Raw genomic sequence first — 16,688 nt, forward strand, 5'->3', positions numbered from 1 at the left:
CATTTATTACCAGTGAAACTATTTCTAAGGCTTAGTTAATTAAAAACTCAAAAATGAGGAGGAAATTGTGGAGTGCAGTTTCGACTAACATGACTGTGCACAAACTGTTTTAAACATTCTGTTTTCTTTAGGGAAAGAGGGTAGCTATGAAACAGTGGTGAACCTTGAAGAAGGATGTATGATGTCCATCAGCTTAGCAAAAATGCACAAAAACCTATGTTCATACTCTTGCATTGTATATTTGCTCTGCTAATTTTTGAATTTACAATCAACAGAATGTTATTTCCTAAATGAGTTGTTGTGATGCAGGCTCACTGTGCAAAATAATAAAATGACATAAACCTAATGAATGCAGCATTCTGTCACTGTTGCTTACTAATACACTCACTTTCAGACAATAAAAATACACAGAAAAAAACCTTGAATATATACCGAGCACCTTTTCTAAACCTTTCACTATTTGGATCATGCTGGTATATGTCAACAAATAATTCCAAGTAAAATCCTTGGATTGTTAGACCACTGATCCGAGAATATCTAAAGCTGTACAGAGGTACCTTGAAATATGAGTGCCCCAACGTATGAGTTTTTTAAGATACGAGCTGTCACTAGATCGATTTTTTGCCTTGAGTTATGAGCTAAAATTCTAAATACGAGCCATCAAAGAGCTTGTCGCCACACATTCCAAGGAACTGACGACGGAGGAGTTGACGGAACTACAGACGCGGCAACATACGGAGGTTCTGCAGGAGATTGGTATCGCGGAGGAGGCAGAGGAAGTTACTTCATAAAGTGAGATAAAGGAAGTGTTTGCAATGTGGGAAAAAGTTTCGAACTTTAAAGAAAAGAAACACCCTGAAAAAATTGCAACTGATCGTGCAGCGGCTCTATTTAATGACACTTGCCTAACACTTGACTTTATTGAAAAGAAACATCCTGAAAAAATTGGTATTCTCTTAAATCTGTAACTAAAAGGACATTACCAAAGAAATGGACTTGGGTAATTGATTTTATAACACTCAAGATAAACAAACATTAGCTGTATAACAAATTCATAACTGTTAGTTAATAAACTTATCCTTGAAAAAAGTTAAACTGTAATAAAGCAAATACAGGAAGTGAAATGTTAGGCATTTTAAGTATAATGAAGAATTCCGTTTGGATATTAATGTTGATGATAAAATAACCTTTATACACATGGAGGAAGAGCTGTTGCAGTAGAGTATTTCCAGAGAGTGGATGTCATACAGCTGAGTTAATGTAAACATTCATTCATTTATTTTCTGAAACTGGTCTTTAAATGACTATACCATGGGGAGCCAGAGCCTGTCCCAACATCAATTAAAATTACTTCTTTCAAACTGAATGCAAAGCAACATACTTCTCATTTCAATATATGTATACAAAGCCTAGGCAGAAATAAACATCGGGATTAAAATGATAAACATGAGCATCTGCTGAAAGCTCCTGAGTTATGTGACATACTGTGCCTTTTTAAAGAAACCATTGATCTCCATAGTTCTGCTACTTAACATGCGAAGATGCTGTCCAAAAAGAACATTATGCAATAAATAACTCACAATCTTTATATGGTTCCTGTTATTCTCTTTAATTCAGCAAAAAGCAGATGGTAAAGAAAACTCCTTTAAAAACAATCTCCTTGCAGTAATTAATTATTGGCAAACTGTTTCTCCATTATTAAAAAGAAATGGTAAGAACAAAAAAATAACAGACCTTAAATGGTCATATTGAAAGTCTACTGTTCTTGACAGCTTTTCCACTTTTTACTAATTTTTTAGATCACTCTTTCAAAACAATATGCACAAAATTCTTATAAGTTGATGCATCTCAGTTACAAGGTGCTACAGCAAAATCAATAAATCCTTACATGCCATAATCAAACTATTAGGAAGTGTCAGTGTACAATCACATGCAAAGCACTGTGCCATTCTAAGCAAAAGCTTGATCTGCCTACATAATTATAATCACTGTTTACCCATATTAGTGTCTCATTAATTCATTTTAACTTGGTTATTTATATTTTTTACCAGTATTTAAACTACTTGATACAAAAAACACAAACGTGACATGTATACATTGATAAATATGAAAATACATGGTAATTATTCAAAAATACAAATTCTTACAAGTCACATTTTCATTTATTCCTGCTATATTATTAAAATACAGCATTGTTAAAATAAAATTAAATACAAATGAAAAAAAAATACTTGCAAAGTTTCTTAAAATTTCCAAGCCCAGATTGCAACTATACCAGGTCAGGAAATTTCAGTCTTTTATTTTTAATTAAAAAAAAAAAAATCTAAAATCCAGTTTTGTTTTGTCAGTGTTAGGTATCAAGTGTTACTTGATATGGGGATAAATAAATCAAAATGATTTTAACACAAAACTGCAACACAGCAAAATATGAAAAAGTGGATGGGTCTGGAAATGTACAGTGATCCCTCCTTGATTGCAGGGGTTGCTTTCCAGAACCCCCCGTGAAAGGTGAAAATCCGTGAAGTAAAAACAATATGTTTATATGGTTATTTTTATATTGTCATGCTTAGGTCACAGATTTGTACAGAAACACAGGAGGTTGTAGAGACAGGAACTTTATTCAAACACTGCAAACAAACATTTGTCTCTTTTTCAAAAGTTTAAACTGTGCTCCATGACAAGACAGAGATGACAGTTCTGTCTCACAATTAAAAGAATGCAAACATATCTTCCTCTTCAAAGGAGTGCTGAGAATGTCAGAGAGGGAGAGAGAGAAAAGCAAACAATCAAAAACCGATAGGTGCTGTTCGGGCTTTTAAGTATGCGAGCACTGTGTGGGAAGCATATCATGTGACAAAGCAGCCGCAAGTAAGCCCAGCAAGGAAGGGAGCAATGTGAAGGTAGTCTTTCAGCATTTTTTAGACGAGCGTCCGTATCCTCTAGGGGTGCGAACAGCCCCCCTGCTCACAATATATTTGAGAAGTTTTATTTAGTAATACGTGCTCTGATTGGGTAGCTTTTCAGCCATCCGCCAATAGCGTCCCTCATATGAAATCAACTGGGCAAACCAACTGAGGAAGCATGTACCAGAAATTAAAAGACCCATTGTCCGCAGAAACCCACTAACCAGCAAAAAATCTGTGATATATATTTAAATATGATTACATATAAAATCCGCGATAGAGTGAAGCCACGAAAGTCGAAGCGCGATATAGTGAGGGATTACTGTACACCATCTGCAGCAAGATGTTCTTGCAGGTCTTTGGAGGTGATCTGTGGGTTGTCTGTAACCATTCTCACAATCCTGCGCATATGCCGCTCCTGTATTTTTCTTGGCCTGCCAGACCTGCTGGGTTTAACAGCAACTGTGCCTGTGGCCTTCCATTTCCTGATTACATTCCTTACAGTTGAAACTGACAGTTTAAACCTCTGAGATAGCTTTTTGTAGCCTTCCCCTAAACCATGATACTGAACAATCTTTGTTTTCAGATTTTTTGAGAGTTGCTTTGAGGATCCCATGCTGTCACTCTTCAGAGGAGAGTCAAAGGGAAGCACAACTTGCAATTGACCACCTTAAATATCTTTTCTCATGACTGGACATACCTGTCTATGAAGTCCAAGGCTTAACGAGCTAATCCAACCAATTTGGTGTTGCAAGTAATCAGTATTGAGCAGTTACATGCATTCAAATCAGCAAAATTATAAGGGGACCCAAATTTTTGCATAGCCAGTTTTTCACATTTGATTTAATTTCATTCAACTAAATACTGCTTCACTAAAAATCTTTGTTTGGAAAACACCCCAGTACTCAGATGTTCCTTGGAAATGAAAGACATACCACTGTTATCATTTTTGTTGAAAGTAGAGAAAATTATTATGCTGAAAGGGGTTCCCAAACTTTTTCATATGACTATACTGAAAAAGAATCCTGACACTGTGATCAAGTCACATCAGAATAACACAGGATGATATTTAAAATACAAGGCTCCAAACGTAACTGTTGGCTTCAACTCTTTATCAAGCACTGTATTTGTGATGGCCTACTTTTTCTGTTCTGCCTTTAAAATAAAAAGCCAAATAATTTTGACACAAACTTTAACACTTGACATGTGACATTTTATGACACTGCAAAGCACAGCATTATTTATAAATGCTTATTTTTTCACCCAAATTGTATATTGAAGGATGCAGAGCTATTTGAAAAGGAGAACAGTTTTTACTCTGTGTGATTTTGGATTACTTTAAAAAGCTGAGTGGGTACAAGGTAGCCTTGTTCACCACTGATGATTCTTTGTTTCCTGGCTTTCTGCCTGTACATACAGATGCCTAGATTTTCTGGGCCAGAGTGCTCAAAATTAAGACACTATGTTATTTGAAATTAAATCTCCATCTGGATTATCATGGGACCCCAAAACAAAATTAAATGGTTTAGTCTTGTCATCATTTCAAACAAACTGCCCAACACATATTATTATCCTTATGAATTTATAGTAAGATGACTAAATATGAATTCATACCTAACCTTGATAATACTGAGGACACTATACTTAAATATATTAACTACATAACCTAAGGTCCATTAGAAAACAATGTAATTATGCATGGAACAACATTTCTTAAGAATAACTTTACCCAAGCCTCAATTCACTATAGGTCTGTGACTCCAGTTTCCTAACCTTTCATTAATTTAAATAACATACATTTTTTATAATATGATTAGATATTAAATCTGATATAACGAAAAATAGAGTGAAAATAGCCTATTACAGTCATAACACACACTCACACTCAATTACAGTGGAACAACGAACCTAACATTCACTACATCAAGATGTGAAAAGAAACCTGTATTCACAAGGAAAATGGATAAGTATAGACTAAGCTAATTTTATGCTGACAAAGGCCCAGTTGAGAATTAAAAGAAGGTTCTTAATCATTTGAGGGAGCACAAACAGTCTAGGAAAATTAATGTTACAAAAAATATATTTTGGGACAACACGGTGGCGCAGTGGTAGCGCTGTTGCCTCGCAGTTAGGAAACCCAGATTCGCTTCCTGGGTCCTCCCTGCGTGGAGTTTGCATGTGCTCCCCGTGTCTGCTTGGGTTTCCTCCAGGTACTCCAGTTTCCTCCCACAGTCCAAAGACATGCAGGTTAGGTGCAATGGCCATCCTAAATTGTCCCTAGTGTGTGCTTGGTGTGTGTGTGTGTGTCCTGCGGTGGGCTGGCGCACTGCCCAGGATTTGTTCCTGCCTTGCGCCCTGTGCTGGCTGGGATTGGCTCCAGCAGACCCCCCGTGACCCTGTGTTAGGATATAGCGGGTTGGATAATAACTGACTGACAGAACAATGGTTAGAATTCACAGATTGAGCACCCCATGACCACTCACTCTCTTGGTGGTAATTTCACATTCTTTCCATGTATGAGTGAGTTTTTCTCCTAGTAATTTTGATTTGTTCCATGTGTAGACATGAATATTACTGTAATTGAACCCTAGCTCTAGCCTTATGCCCAATTTTATGATGTTAAACTGTGGCTTCCTGTGACCCTAAATTCAATTATTCAGGGTTGCAAATTGTGTTAACAAATTTTTCTTTTCTTTTAAAGTATAAGGCTAATAAACCACACAAAGATCTAATTTATTTTCATAAATTTGATCTCATAATTTAAAACATAAATGGCAGGTTTTTCCATGGTATGCATTTCTATAATAATAATGGAATTGTTAATTCTCTCTCAAAAAGCATATGAAATAAGTGACCACACGTTATGAAAGGTCAATTACACGGTATACATGCAGTATTAGTATTTTTCATATATATAGTTATGTAACCAATAATTCTGTCAAAATTAATCAAGAAAAGCACACATAATTGTTAACTTTTTTGACAGTTTTAATTAAACTTCCTGATATGCAACTTTTCCAGACAGTATTTAGTATACCTAAAAGCAATGCAATCAGAATAACTATGGACACCCAAAGATTTTGTTTTATTACATGTCATTGTCTCTCTCTGTATATCACATATTACCGGTATAATAAAAATTACCAGAAAATGCTCTACAGCAATCTCACTGGGCAAGGCTATATTATCATAAATTATGACATCTGTTCCATTATGCTAGCTCCTAAAACCAGTAAAAATACATTGCATAACATTGGAAAGATTTAATTTGTTATTTTAAAATTTTATAGCATATTTAAATATAATGCTTATATTAACATTTGTAATCTGGAAATTGTACCTATGCGTCAAAAGCATAAATTGTGGCAGATGGCAACTCTGTATAAATCCACCATGAACAAGTCCCAAAGTTTTGTAAGAGATACAGTAGACCTTACAATGAAATGTTCTATCCAAGACTGCTTCCTATCTTACACTCGCTGCTGCTCTGGAAGTATAAAGTTTTGACTGGGATAAACAGGATAAAGAATAAGGTTAAAAGGTATGACAAACACACACTATGTAAATGGAGCTGACTTCTGCATTTTTTACATAGTTGAATGATAAAGTTATGTTAGGTCATGATAGGGCACCATAATCGTAAGCCATGTGTTCACCACATGTGTTTCCAATAAGGTCTGCTTTTCCCTTATTGAACTGTATCATGTTTACAAAGGGCAGAGTTGTTTTGTGTTTGTAGCCACTCTACCCATTAACATAAAACCTAGGGTTAAGCGATCTGCCAATGGAAATAAAGAATAAAAAGCATTTTTCACTAGATGGAATGTAGATGTGCCAAGAGAGACATGTTAACTGCTATGAAGTATCCATTATCAATTCCACCTCACCTCTTCAACTTCCTGTGATACCCTTCGCTTGCGAAGCTCCTCCATTCTCTCACACACGTCACTAAAGCAAGTGTTGTAATAGTCAGCGTACTGTTGGGCCAAATCATCGATGTTACCCAATGAACCATCCTGGAATGGGAAAAGAGAAAAAAAAAATACATTAAACTTTCAAAAGATTTCTACAGAATGTAAAAGATAGCAAAACAAATTAATGTGCTGTTTAGAGCACTATATAAATTCAGTTTAAAACTTATTTTTCAAGCAATGTTTAATATATGTAAACCTAAAATTTCTATGCATGTACATTATTTTTAAAACCTCATTATGCCAGAAACTCCTATTGATATATTTCTTCTGACTCAAAAAAAAAAAAACACTTGTCATGTCATGGCTTTACTGGGTTAACTTGTAATTTTGTTTTTAAATAAAAGGGAAAAGGTGTAGACTAAGGAATGTGAATAATTTATACAAGAGAAGGAGACCAGACACCTTGAAAAATGTCAGTCTTGCAAAGATGGCACCTGACAAAACTGCTCACCTTCTTACATATTTCAAATTTAAGCAGACATATTAATCACTAGATATTCATACAAAACTATATTGACAGAACCAACAAAATATAATCTAATTCTATAAAAATAAAACTTGCTGACATATTAATTTATTTAGCCGATTCATTTATCCAAACTGATTCACAAATTACAGATACAGCACGGCCGTTTATATAATCTTTACTAGAACATTGGCAATGAACTTTACCAAGTGTTGCAGAGTAAGTAAGGATTTTAATGACAGCAGTATATGTAATACATAAGTCACCACATGCCACTGTCTGCAAAATTTAGTAAATATAATAGAACATTCTCAAATCTCCTCCAGCAAGTGGAAGTAATGGATGCAACTCAACAACCAAACTTGGATAAGGTGTTAATCAATTGCAGCTAAGCAAGTAAATGAAAGTAAATGAAATACATTTCAATGGAAAGCGCTAGGGATTTCTAGTAACAAAATTATTCATCTTTACTTAAACAATTCCAGGTAACATTCTATATACAATGATAAAGTTTGTGGCTTATACCCACACATTGTCAAGGACCAGTCTGGGATAAATGAGACAGGAAAAATTACATGGGATGCATAATGTCCTTATCATAGCTGTTGTACTGCATTTTAATTATAGGTTAATATATTTTGTGTGTGGAATTGTCATGTTCACAAAGGCTTCTTCTAGGGATTTGGAATTTTCTTCCCGCAGTCCAAATCAAATAAAAGATGTTTGCAAAATCCATATTAAAAAGGTCTACTACATCCACGGTTTTCAAACTGTGGTACGCGTACCACTGGTGGTACTTCAAGTCATGCCAAGTGGTACTCGTGTGGTCCTTTATTTTCCACGAATCGATGTTGCTAGAATGCCAATATGTTGCTTATAATCATATACAGTATAAGTATACTACTGTAAATGCATGGAAGACTCCAAGCCGGCTTTTATTAGCGCGGACAAGCATTTCCTTAATTAGTTTAATATCACTTTAACGTCATAATTATAGTCATTATAGTAATTATAGTGACTTTTTCTTCAAAACAACACGGGCGTAAATTAACGATTCATTGACAGTGGTACCTCAGTTTACTGGCCCTCGCGGAGTGGTACTTGTTCAAAAAAGTTTGAAAACCGTGGTACTACATTATTGCCAATTTCTTCAATTTTATTACAACACCTAAACATGAAACCAATGCTTCTTCTCCTTTTCATTAACAATAACAATAAGACTAGATAAGAATAAGCACACATACTTAAGGTATGAAGTGTATGAGGTATTAAGGAAGACTAAAGGTGCCTAACTAATCTGAAAAGTGAGAGAGAATAATTTGGAGGTTACAATAGTTAAATATTTTGGTTTGCAGTACACACTGAAATATATAAGCATTTGTTTTAGAAATGTCATGAGGAGACTGCTGAAATGGTCAAGTAAACAAGCAGAATGCTCCAGGGGGATGGTTCAAGAAGCTGGCTGATGTAATGTTCTTTCATGCACCTAGTAAGACTTGCTAGTTAGCATGTAAACAGTTTTCATAACAGAATAAGAGCTGAATTTAAGAGATATTGAAGAATAAGGATGTAAAGGAGAAATACTTATTTCTTCACTGTGGTTGTGCTATATGCTAAAACACAATTGGAGTATGATATGTAAGCATTAATTCAGCACTGCTATGCAAATTCAGTTGTTTATAAAACAGACCACTTTCTTTACTCTTTTGATCATTCTGTAACAGTCTGCTGTGATGAATGCTCCCTCTTCAGCATTTGCGGAAAGGAAAATTAAAAGAATTAAAGAGGTTTTATCAAACTTGTCCTAGCAGAAGATAAGATTCTTTCAGTAATTAATATGTTGATTTATTCTACTGTACAATAGACTTGGAGAAAGAGGAGACACAACAAAGGTTTTAAGTAAATGTATATCCTTTTTAAAGACCTGCTTATTCCTCACCTTGGCTGTGGACAGTTTAGTCTCATCAGCATTTACAATTATAAAAAGGACAAGAGAATGGAAGCAGAGTAAAAGTTTTACAAATATGTTTTAAAATGTAAATATAAATGCACTGTTATACAGATTCACTTATTATGGATTAAAGTAGTATAAAGGGAGGAGGTAAGGCCAGTGAACAGTATTCTAACAGTATTCTGAGAAATTAATTCATGCATTTATTTCTAGTAGGATTGACTACTGAAATGCGGTGTTCACTGGATGTTCAAACTGTTCTTTATACAGCCTCCAGTTAATACAAAATGCGGCTGCAAGAATTATTACAAGAACAAGAAAATATGAACACATAACTCCAGTTCTTAAATCCTTACACTGGCTCCCGGTTAAGTTTAGGGCAGATTTCAAAATCCTCCTTTTAACATATAAAGCCTTAAATGGCGAAGGTCTGGCTTACTTGTCTGAACTTATCATGACTTACAAACCAGAGCACACATTAAGATCTCAAGATGCCGGTCTGCTTATGATTCCAAGGATTAATAAAATAACAGTGGGAGGTTAAGCTTTTAGTTACAGAGCCCCTAAATTGTGGAATGGTCTGCCTGCTTCTATAAGAGATGCCCCTTCGGTCTCAGCTTTTAAATCCCGGCTGAAGACTCACTACTTCAGTTTAGCATATCCTGACTAGAGCTGCTGATTAACTGTACATACTGCATCTCTGTTTTTAGTCATTAGCACTAAAACATAGGTAACATGATAATTATAATTGGATACTAACCCTCACCTATTCTGTTTCTGTTCTTGGTACTCAAATGTGCCTAAGGTAAAGTCATCCCTGATGGAGTATCGCAGGAATCGTGGGAAAGAGGGGTCCTTTCATCAGATTGGCTGGCCCAGCACTGTTTCAGCCGTGGAATGGCCAAATGGGGGAGGCAGCTTGATGGATGAGGTCTCCAGGACTCTAAACAAATCCAAATCATATTATGTGATATCATCTACTGTGAAATTCTGCTCCATTTTTTTAAATTTTTTTTAAATTTTTTTTTAAAAGAGTGTTTTTCCTTGTCTTCTTAGAGAGTTAAGGCTGGGGGGCTGTCAAGAAGCAGGGCCTGTTAAAGCCCATTGCAGCATTTCTCGTGTGATTTTGGGCTATACAAAAATAAACTGTATTGTATTGTATTAGTTTAGACACAACATGTGAATAATAAAGTATGATGTCACAAGAGTTTGCCTATTACTGTCAAACAACATTTTAAAGATTGTACGAATGAATAAAAGGCCTGCAAGAGTTTGCCAAATGGAACATCTATAGTGAGCAGTTGTATATTATAATGTGTTAAACCAGAATTCCATTCTTTTGCTCCATCCATCACTTAAATACAAGTACTTAAAACTTAAGATATACTATAGCTAAATGGTCTACTGACATGGCTTAAAACAGTGCAACCACAGAATGGCAAGATTCAACAACAAAAAAACAACAAAACAGGACAAGTGTTAGGGGAGAGAGTACACAGAGAAAGAAAGACTCTTCTGAAACACAAAAGCTAATGTTACTTTGCATGCCTTCTAGTCATGAGGTACATCAAACTTTCCAAACGCAATTGATGATTTGTTTATAGGACTATATCAATTTGAATGACTAAGTGCTAACCTTCCGACGCAGTTGTGCTTGCTACTTTATGTGACAGCCACTGATGTGCTATCTTACAGAACCAGTGCTGTACATAGGGTTAACATGTACACCACGCTCAGATGCTGTCTTGACCCATTTTTCTTTTTCCATTTTTTTTATAGTACGTAAAACACGAGACATCAGACAGATGAGCTTCTCTTCTGTTTATGTGATTCAAAACACCTTTGTTTCCTTATACAGTACTTCTGAATGACCGTTCATTGGTTGTAAACTCTCATACACACAGTGCCCACCTGTACAACTAAAGACTAGTCACCGACTAGTTGGGACTGAGTCATTAGGCATGTCCTATTACATGACCAGCTTCACGGGAGTGTGCCACCAACTGCCTCCAAATCTCTTATGTAAATGAACGCTACACTGCAAGGTTACTTGTATGCAAACTTTTGATCACAAGACTTTCAAAGCTGATGTTTGATTCAGAGCAAGGTGAAGCAAAAAAACTCTGAAAAACTGTGGTGAACTTTAAGCAACACTTTCTGGAAGCTCTGGTTTAAAAATGATGACAGTGTTGGCTGGTTGAAATCTTTCTTAAGCAATTCTTTACTTAAACGTAGCTCTATAAAATACACTACCAGGTACAGATTTCAACCACAAGTTACAAGTAAAGGATAAAGTGTTCATAAGAAAAAACAGTACAGTAGATCTCAAGAGACTGTGCATGGAAAAAAAGGATAATTACAGAAGAATTAAATAAAAATATAGGTATAGTCTAGTACAAGAAAAAATGAAGGTGGAGAAGATTTGAAAGAGTCCACAACAGCAATTCACAAACAAACCTAGAAAGATATTTCCATAGAGTACAAGCCTAAAAAGTGAAGGAGAATTTAGCTAGGGTTGCAAAACAGGTCTTTGACATTTTGAAGACACCAGCACTAGAAAAATCTCATTTGTCAAGCTATGGGCTGTTGAATGTTAACAACTTTGCAAATAATAAGAATAGTCAATCCAGTAAAATACAGGTATTTAGTAAAGCGGATTCTGATGAGGGCAGATGTCCTCACTGTGTTTGGCTTACTGCAGTTCTCTTTAAATAGTTTTCCTGCGTAAAGCATCAACTAACTAAAACAAGTTCATAATGCTAGAGTTAGATTAACTAGAGTTCTTGTATAGTCTGTCACAATATTTAATGGAGGCAGGACAGGGTATTTCTGCATCAGAACAGGACAGAAAGGGCCTTAAATCTGTTCCATATGCAGTAAAAAGATCATTTGATGGCTTCAAGTATGTGGTTTTGAAGGGATACCAAAAGCAAACTGGTGACTAAGAAAGTAGAAATGTATGGGAGCAAAGCTCCTATGAAAAGTTATCAAGCTGTTTGAGTTGTGTTGATATGCTAGTTGTAGCGCCAAAATAAATTCCTACAAGCCGGGATGTAGGACAATTGTTCTGCCAGAGGATGAAGAAATGGCAAGCCACAAGGGAAACTGAAAGAGAGTTCAATCTAAAAAACAGAACCTAAATTTTGAACACCAAAGAGCTTAGAAACACATACAAATCAAATATATCCTTGTATCTACAATCTTGGACAACACAACACTGACACTTGTTGCACCAGTGACAACTCATGTTGCAAATCTCCTACCATTCTAATGTGGCACTGTGGTGTACTACACAGCAGCTCAACATTCTGCTATACTATAGCTTGCCACCTGCTATGCAATGTATACATTATACACACAAACACCTTAGGGCTGCTGGTGAATTAAAAAATGTAATCTCATTTAATCGCACAATTAAAATTTATAATGGAAACTGAAGACATTTTTATCGAAATATATTTCCTTCAAACATACTGTATTAATATTTTTCACCGAAGCATAAATATCTGATTACTTTCTAACAAAAACAGTTCTAATAAACTGCTGTCTAGACATAATACATTATTCCATTAAATTTACCGAACAGTTATGTGTAACAGAAACAACTGAATAAACACTAAACAGAAAACAGTATTTTTTTTATTTTAAACCACTTCACAATACTAATTAGCCTATTACTAATATGCAAATTAGTATACTTCTATTACTGATTTTCTGACTATTTAATCAGCCAATTGCTTAAGCACATCAGTTTATTTACACTTGTGGTATGCGGCTGGGGGTCAGACCCAGCCGGGACACCTGGAAGGACTGGGTCATGGCATATTTATCCTCCGGGCCACGAGGGGGCAACCGCCCTGGAGTAGAAGAGGCCCACGGAAGGGGAGCAGGGAGGCTCAAGACCGTTGGGGCCTCTGGTCACCGCCAGTGGGCGCCCCGAGCCTCATGGAGCCCGGGACTTATTTACTTCCGCCACACCCATGGAGGATGATCCTTCCAGGGTCACCCGGAGTGCTTCCGGGTGCTCTCCTGATGCTTCTGCCACACCAGGACGTGACGTCAGGTAGAGCACCTGGAGCTCATCCGGGTGAGTATAAATGGGGCTGCCTCCCTCCTGTCATTGAGCTGGAGTCGGGAGCAGGACGAAGCTCCTGGAGAGAGGAGACAGGTGGCCCAGGAAAAAGGTGACTGGGGCTGAAGGCACATTGTTGCTGTGCGGGACTGAGTTATGTTGTGTGGAGAACTGAGTAAATAAAGCATGGCTTTTATAAAGATGCAGTGTCAGTCTGATGGTGTCCGGGCAAATATCACACACTGTTTATTTGAATGATGCTCTTTCTTTTACTAAAAACCTATCCAGACACAAAAAAGCAAATGGCCACAAGAGACCAGTATAGAGAAATGTTACTTTATAATAGGCTAGGGTAAAAATTTTTGTTTACCCGATTCAATATTGATTCTTAAAGTCTCAAGAACGATCTCATAAATCTTTACCATTCTCTATTACTATATTAAGATATTTGCTTATCTTCATTTTTGGAGTTTAATCCAGTGGATATCACTAATGCACCTGGTTAAGGCTTTCTACGGAAAAAAAGGACTTTACTATCTCACATAAAATGGGGTATAATCCTCGACTGAGTTTGACATCAGATGTATGGAATGACTATGGATTCAAACAGTGCGTCGGTAAAGAACAACTGCATAAAAGCAAAGCCTTATGTAAGCCGTGCAACTCAGAAGTTAAGTATTATTGTAATACAACAAATTTAAGAAGTAATTTATCGTGATATCACCCAGAAATGTTATCTCAATCGATGAATAGTCTAAACAATCTACACTGGAGACATTGTTTAGCTCCAAGCTTCCATTTAATTTGCCTTGTGCTCAAAAAAAAAAAAAAACACAATCTATAGCAGTTTTTATCAGTACAGATATAAAACCCTACACTGTTGTTGAAAACGAGGGCATATAGCAAATGATACAGGTTTTGCATACTATACCAACCAGAAAACAAATGAGTGAAATTATTGTACCTAGGCTATATGAAGATTGTAAGCAAAGATTCACCACATCTCTCAGGCCAGTAGAGAGAACAGCCCTAACTTGTGACAATTAGACATCCAGGGTAGCAGTATGTGACAATCACATGTCACTACATAAAAAATGTCTGCAACACAGCTGCCACAGGTGCCCAGTCAAGAACGCTGCTTGCCAGTCACACCAGGAGCAACCACACTGCTTATATGAAGAGCTGCTGAAGTGGCTGGCTGTTGTTCCAATTAAGGTAATATCGATATCAACCGTAATCAAATCAGGACATTGTGAATCAAAATCAAGATCAAATCCAGACATCAGTGCTAATACCCAGCCCTACTTTTTAGTGCTTCTTATTTTATGCCTCCATCCATCCATCTATCCATTATCCAACCCGCTATATCCTAACATAGGGTCACGGGGGTCTGCTGGAGCCAATCCCAGTCAACACAGGGCGCAAGGCAGGAATAAACCCCTATCAGTTATTAATTGATTTTTTTACTTAAGCTAGTTCTAACTTTAGGCACAGTAGAACAAAAGCATATTTGTAGGGAATTATGAAAATAGGCTTAGTCCTTCAATTGCTGTGAAGTAAATAACATCAACCCCATTTCCCCATCCTCAATGCAAGCTCCTGAAGATTTGTGGTATGACCTTTTGTGGCTTTGCCACTAGATCACACCATTTCAAAATACCTATAACCAATAACTAGATTAAACCTAAACAGATACTTCACTTATAGGTTTCTGTTACTAGATTGCATGCAGCGTACTATGTTTGATTGGCTGTGTGACTGAGCCTTGCAAAGCACCAGTGGATGCTTCTTGTCTTACACCAAGTGCTGTTGCAATAATTACTGGCTCTATATGACCCTAAACTTGGCTGATTAAATTTTGGCCTCTGCATATGTAGGATTAAATGCATACATACAACTTTTTGTTCAATTCCTCCCACATAATTGCATGATACACTTGGGGGACTAGATCACTTATCAGCTGATAGTGGGACAAGATTTTTTGAGAATCATATGAGAATTCAGTATAGGGTCAGACAAAGGGGAGAGAAGCAGATACAGTACAGGTAGTTAGTGAGAGTATTATATATGTGAGCATGTTTTGCTAGAGAAGATGAGCTGAAATTCCTTATATATTATATATATATATATATATATATATATATATATATATATATATATATGCACACATACATACATACTATATATATATGGCATGTGTGTATTAAATAGCCATGATATGCATTTCAAAGTGAGTATTATCTACTATATTTTAGGATGTTAGGTTTTGGTTCTTTTTTGCCGACTACTAAAGTTCACATTGTAGATCGATATTTCCTAGTGAACTTTTTTTTAACAAATAAAAGAAAATGGAAAGTGAAGATATATGAAACCTTACTGAAGATTAAAAAAAACTCCTAATATTATGAAAAAGGCCAATTTAATGTCAACAAACTTCATCAATGTTAATGTAAATCAAGACAGATAATCTTGTTGCTTTTTTTTTACCTAGGAATTCCAAGAAAAGTTTGGACTGTCCAGCTTTAGTGATTTTTGATTGTGTGATGTATGCATAAATACATAGATTTACTGAAAATGTATGGAATGTACTCAATATCTAGTATACACTCATTGGTCACTTCACTAGATTCACTGGCTTGTTAATGGAAAATATCCTGTTTCTACAAACAACCAATCATATTGCTGCAACTCTATATATTACCTATTACAGTATATATATTTGTGAATAAGAGATAGAAGAGCCAGAATATGACATAAAGAACAAGATTCCATTATGCCTTATGCCAATGATACAAACTGATGAATACAATTTAATGATGTAGAGAATGCTTTCTTCAAACATTAAGTCAGTAAATACAAACTTGGCATCATCTGAATGTCACAGTGCAACTAAGCATTACTTCTGACCATGTTCATACCTTTATGACAATAGTTTACCCTTTATCAAATAATGAAATAATGCACCTTATCAAAAATGTGGGATGGCAAAATATCTGCAGGGACCGAGTGATACTATTGAATCAGCATAGGCCAAAATCTCTAAGAAATGTTTCTAGCACCATTTTGAATCCAAGTCTTCAAGAATACATGCTGTCCTAGAGGGAAAAGGGTGTCCTGCCTGGTACTATGCAAGTGTACAAAATAACATCTCCACTAAGTGGATATTTGTTTTCGTATGTGCTATTAAAGAAACAATTAGCAAGCAGTTAATTTTTTTTGCCAATGCATATGGCTTATAGTGGGCGTATTATGCAACAAAGGAAGACAGCCCTTGAACATAAAATATAAGCAAGATGACAGCTAATTTCTTCAACAGAGCCAG

General features: G+C 36.0%; 1 protein-coding gene across 8 annotated transcripts in view; it reads right to left on the reverse strand.

Annotated features, from left to right (window-relative positions):
* The window catches only part of sash1a (SAM and SH3 domain containing 1a), a 928,497-nt gene that overhangs the window by 99,618 nt on the left and 812,191 nt on the right, over nucleotides 1-16,688 (reverse strand). For all 8 annotated transcript variants that reach the window (XM_051924855.1, XM_051924854.1, XM_051924860.1 and 5 more), the window contains exon 2: nucleotides 6,791-6,919. In XM_051924855.1, coding sequence (XP_051780815.1) covers nucleotides 6,791-6,919 — 129 coding nt within the window. The remainder of the gene's footprint in view (nucleotides 1-6,790; nucleotides 6,920-16,688) is intronic.

Source organism: Erpetoichthys calabaricus, chromosome 3, assembly GCF_900747795.2.
Source record: "Erpetoichthys calabaricus chromosome 3, fErpCal1.3, whole genome shotgun sequence".
Classification (NCBI taxonomy): Eukaryota; Metazoa; Chordata; class Cladistia; order Polypteriformes; family Polypteridae; genus Erpetoichthys; species Erpetoichthys calabaricus.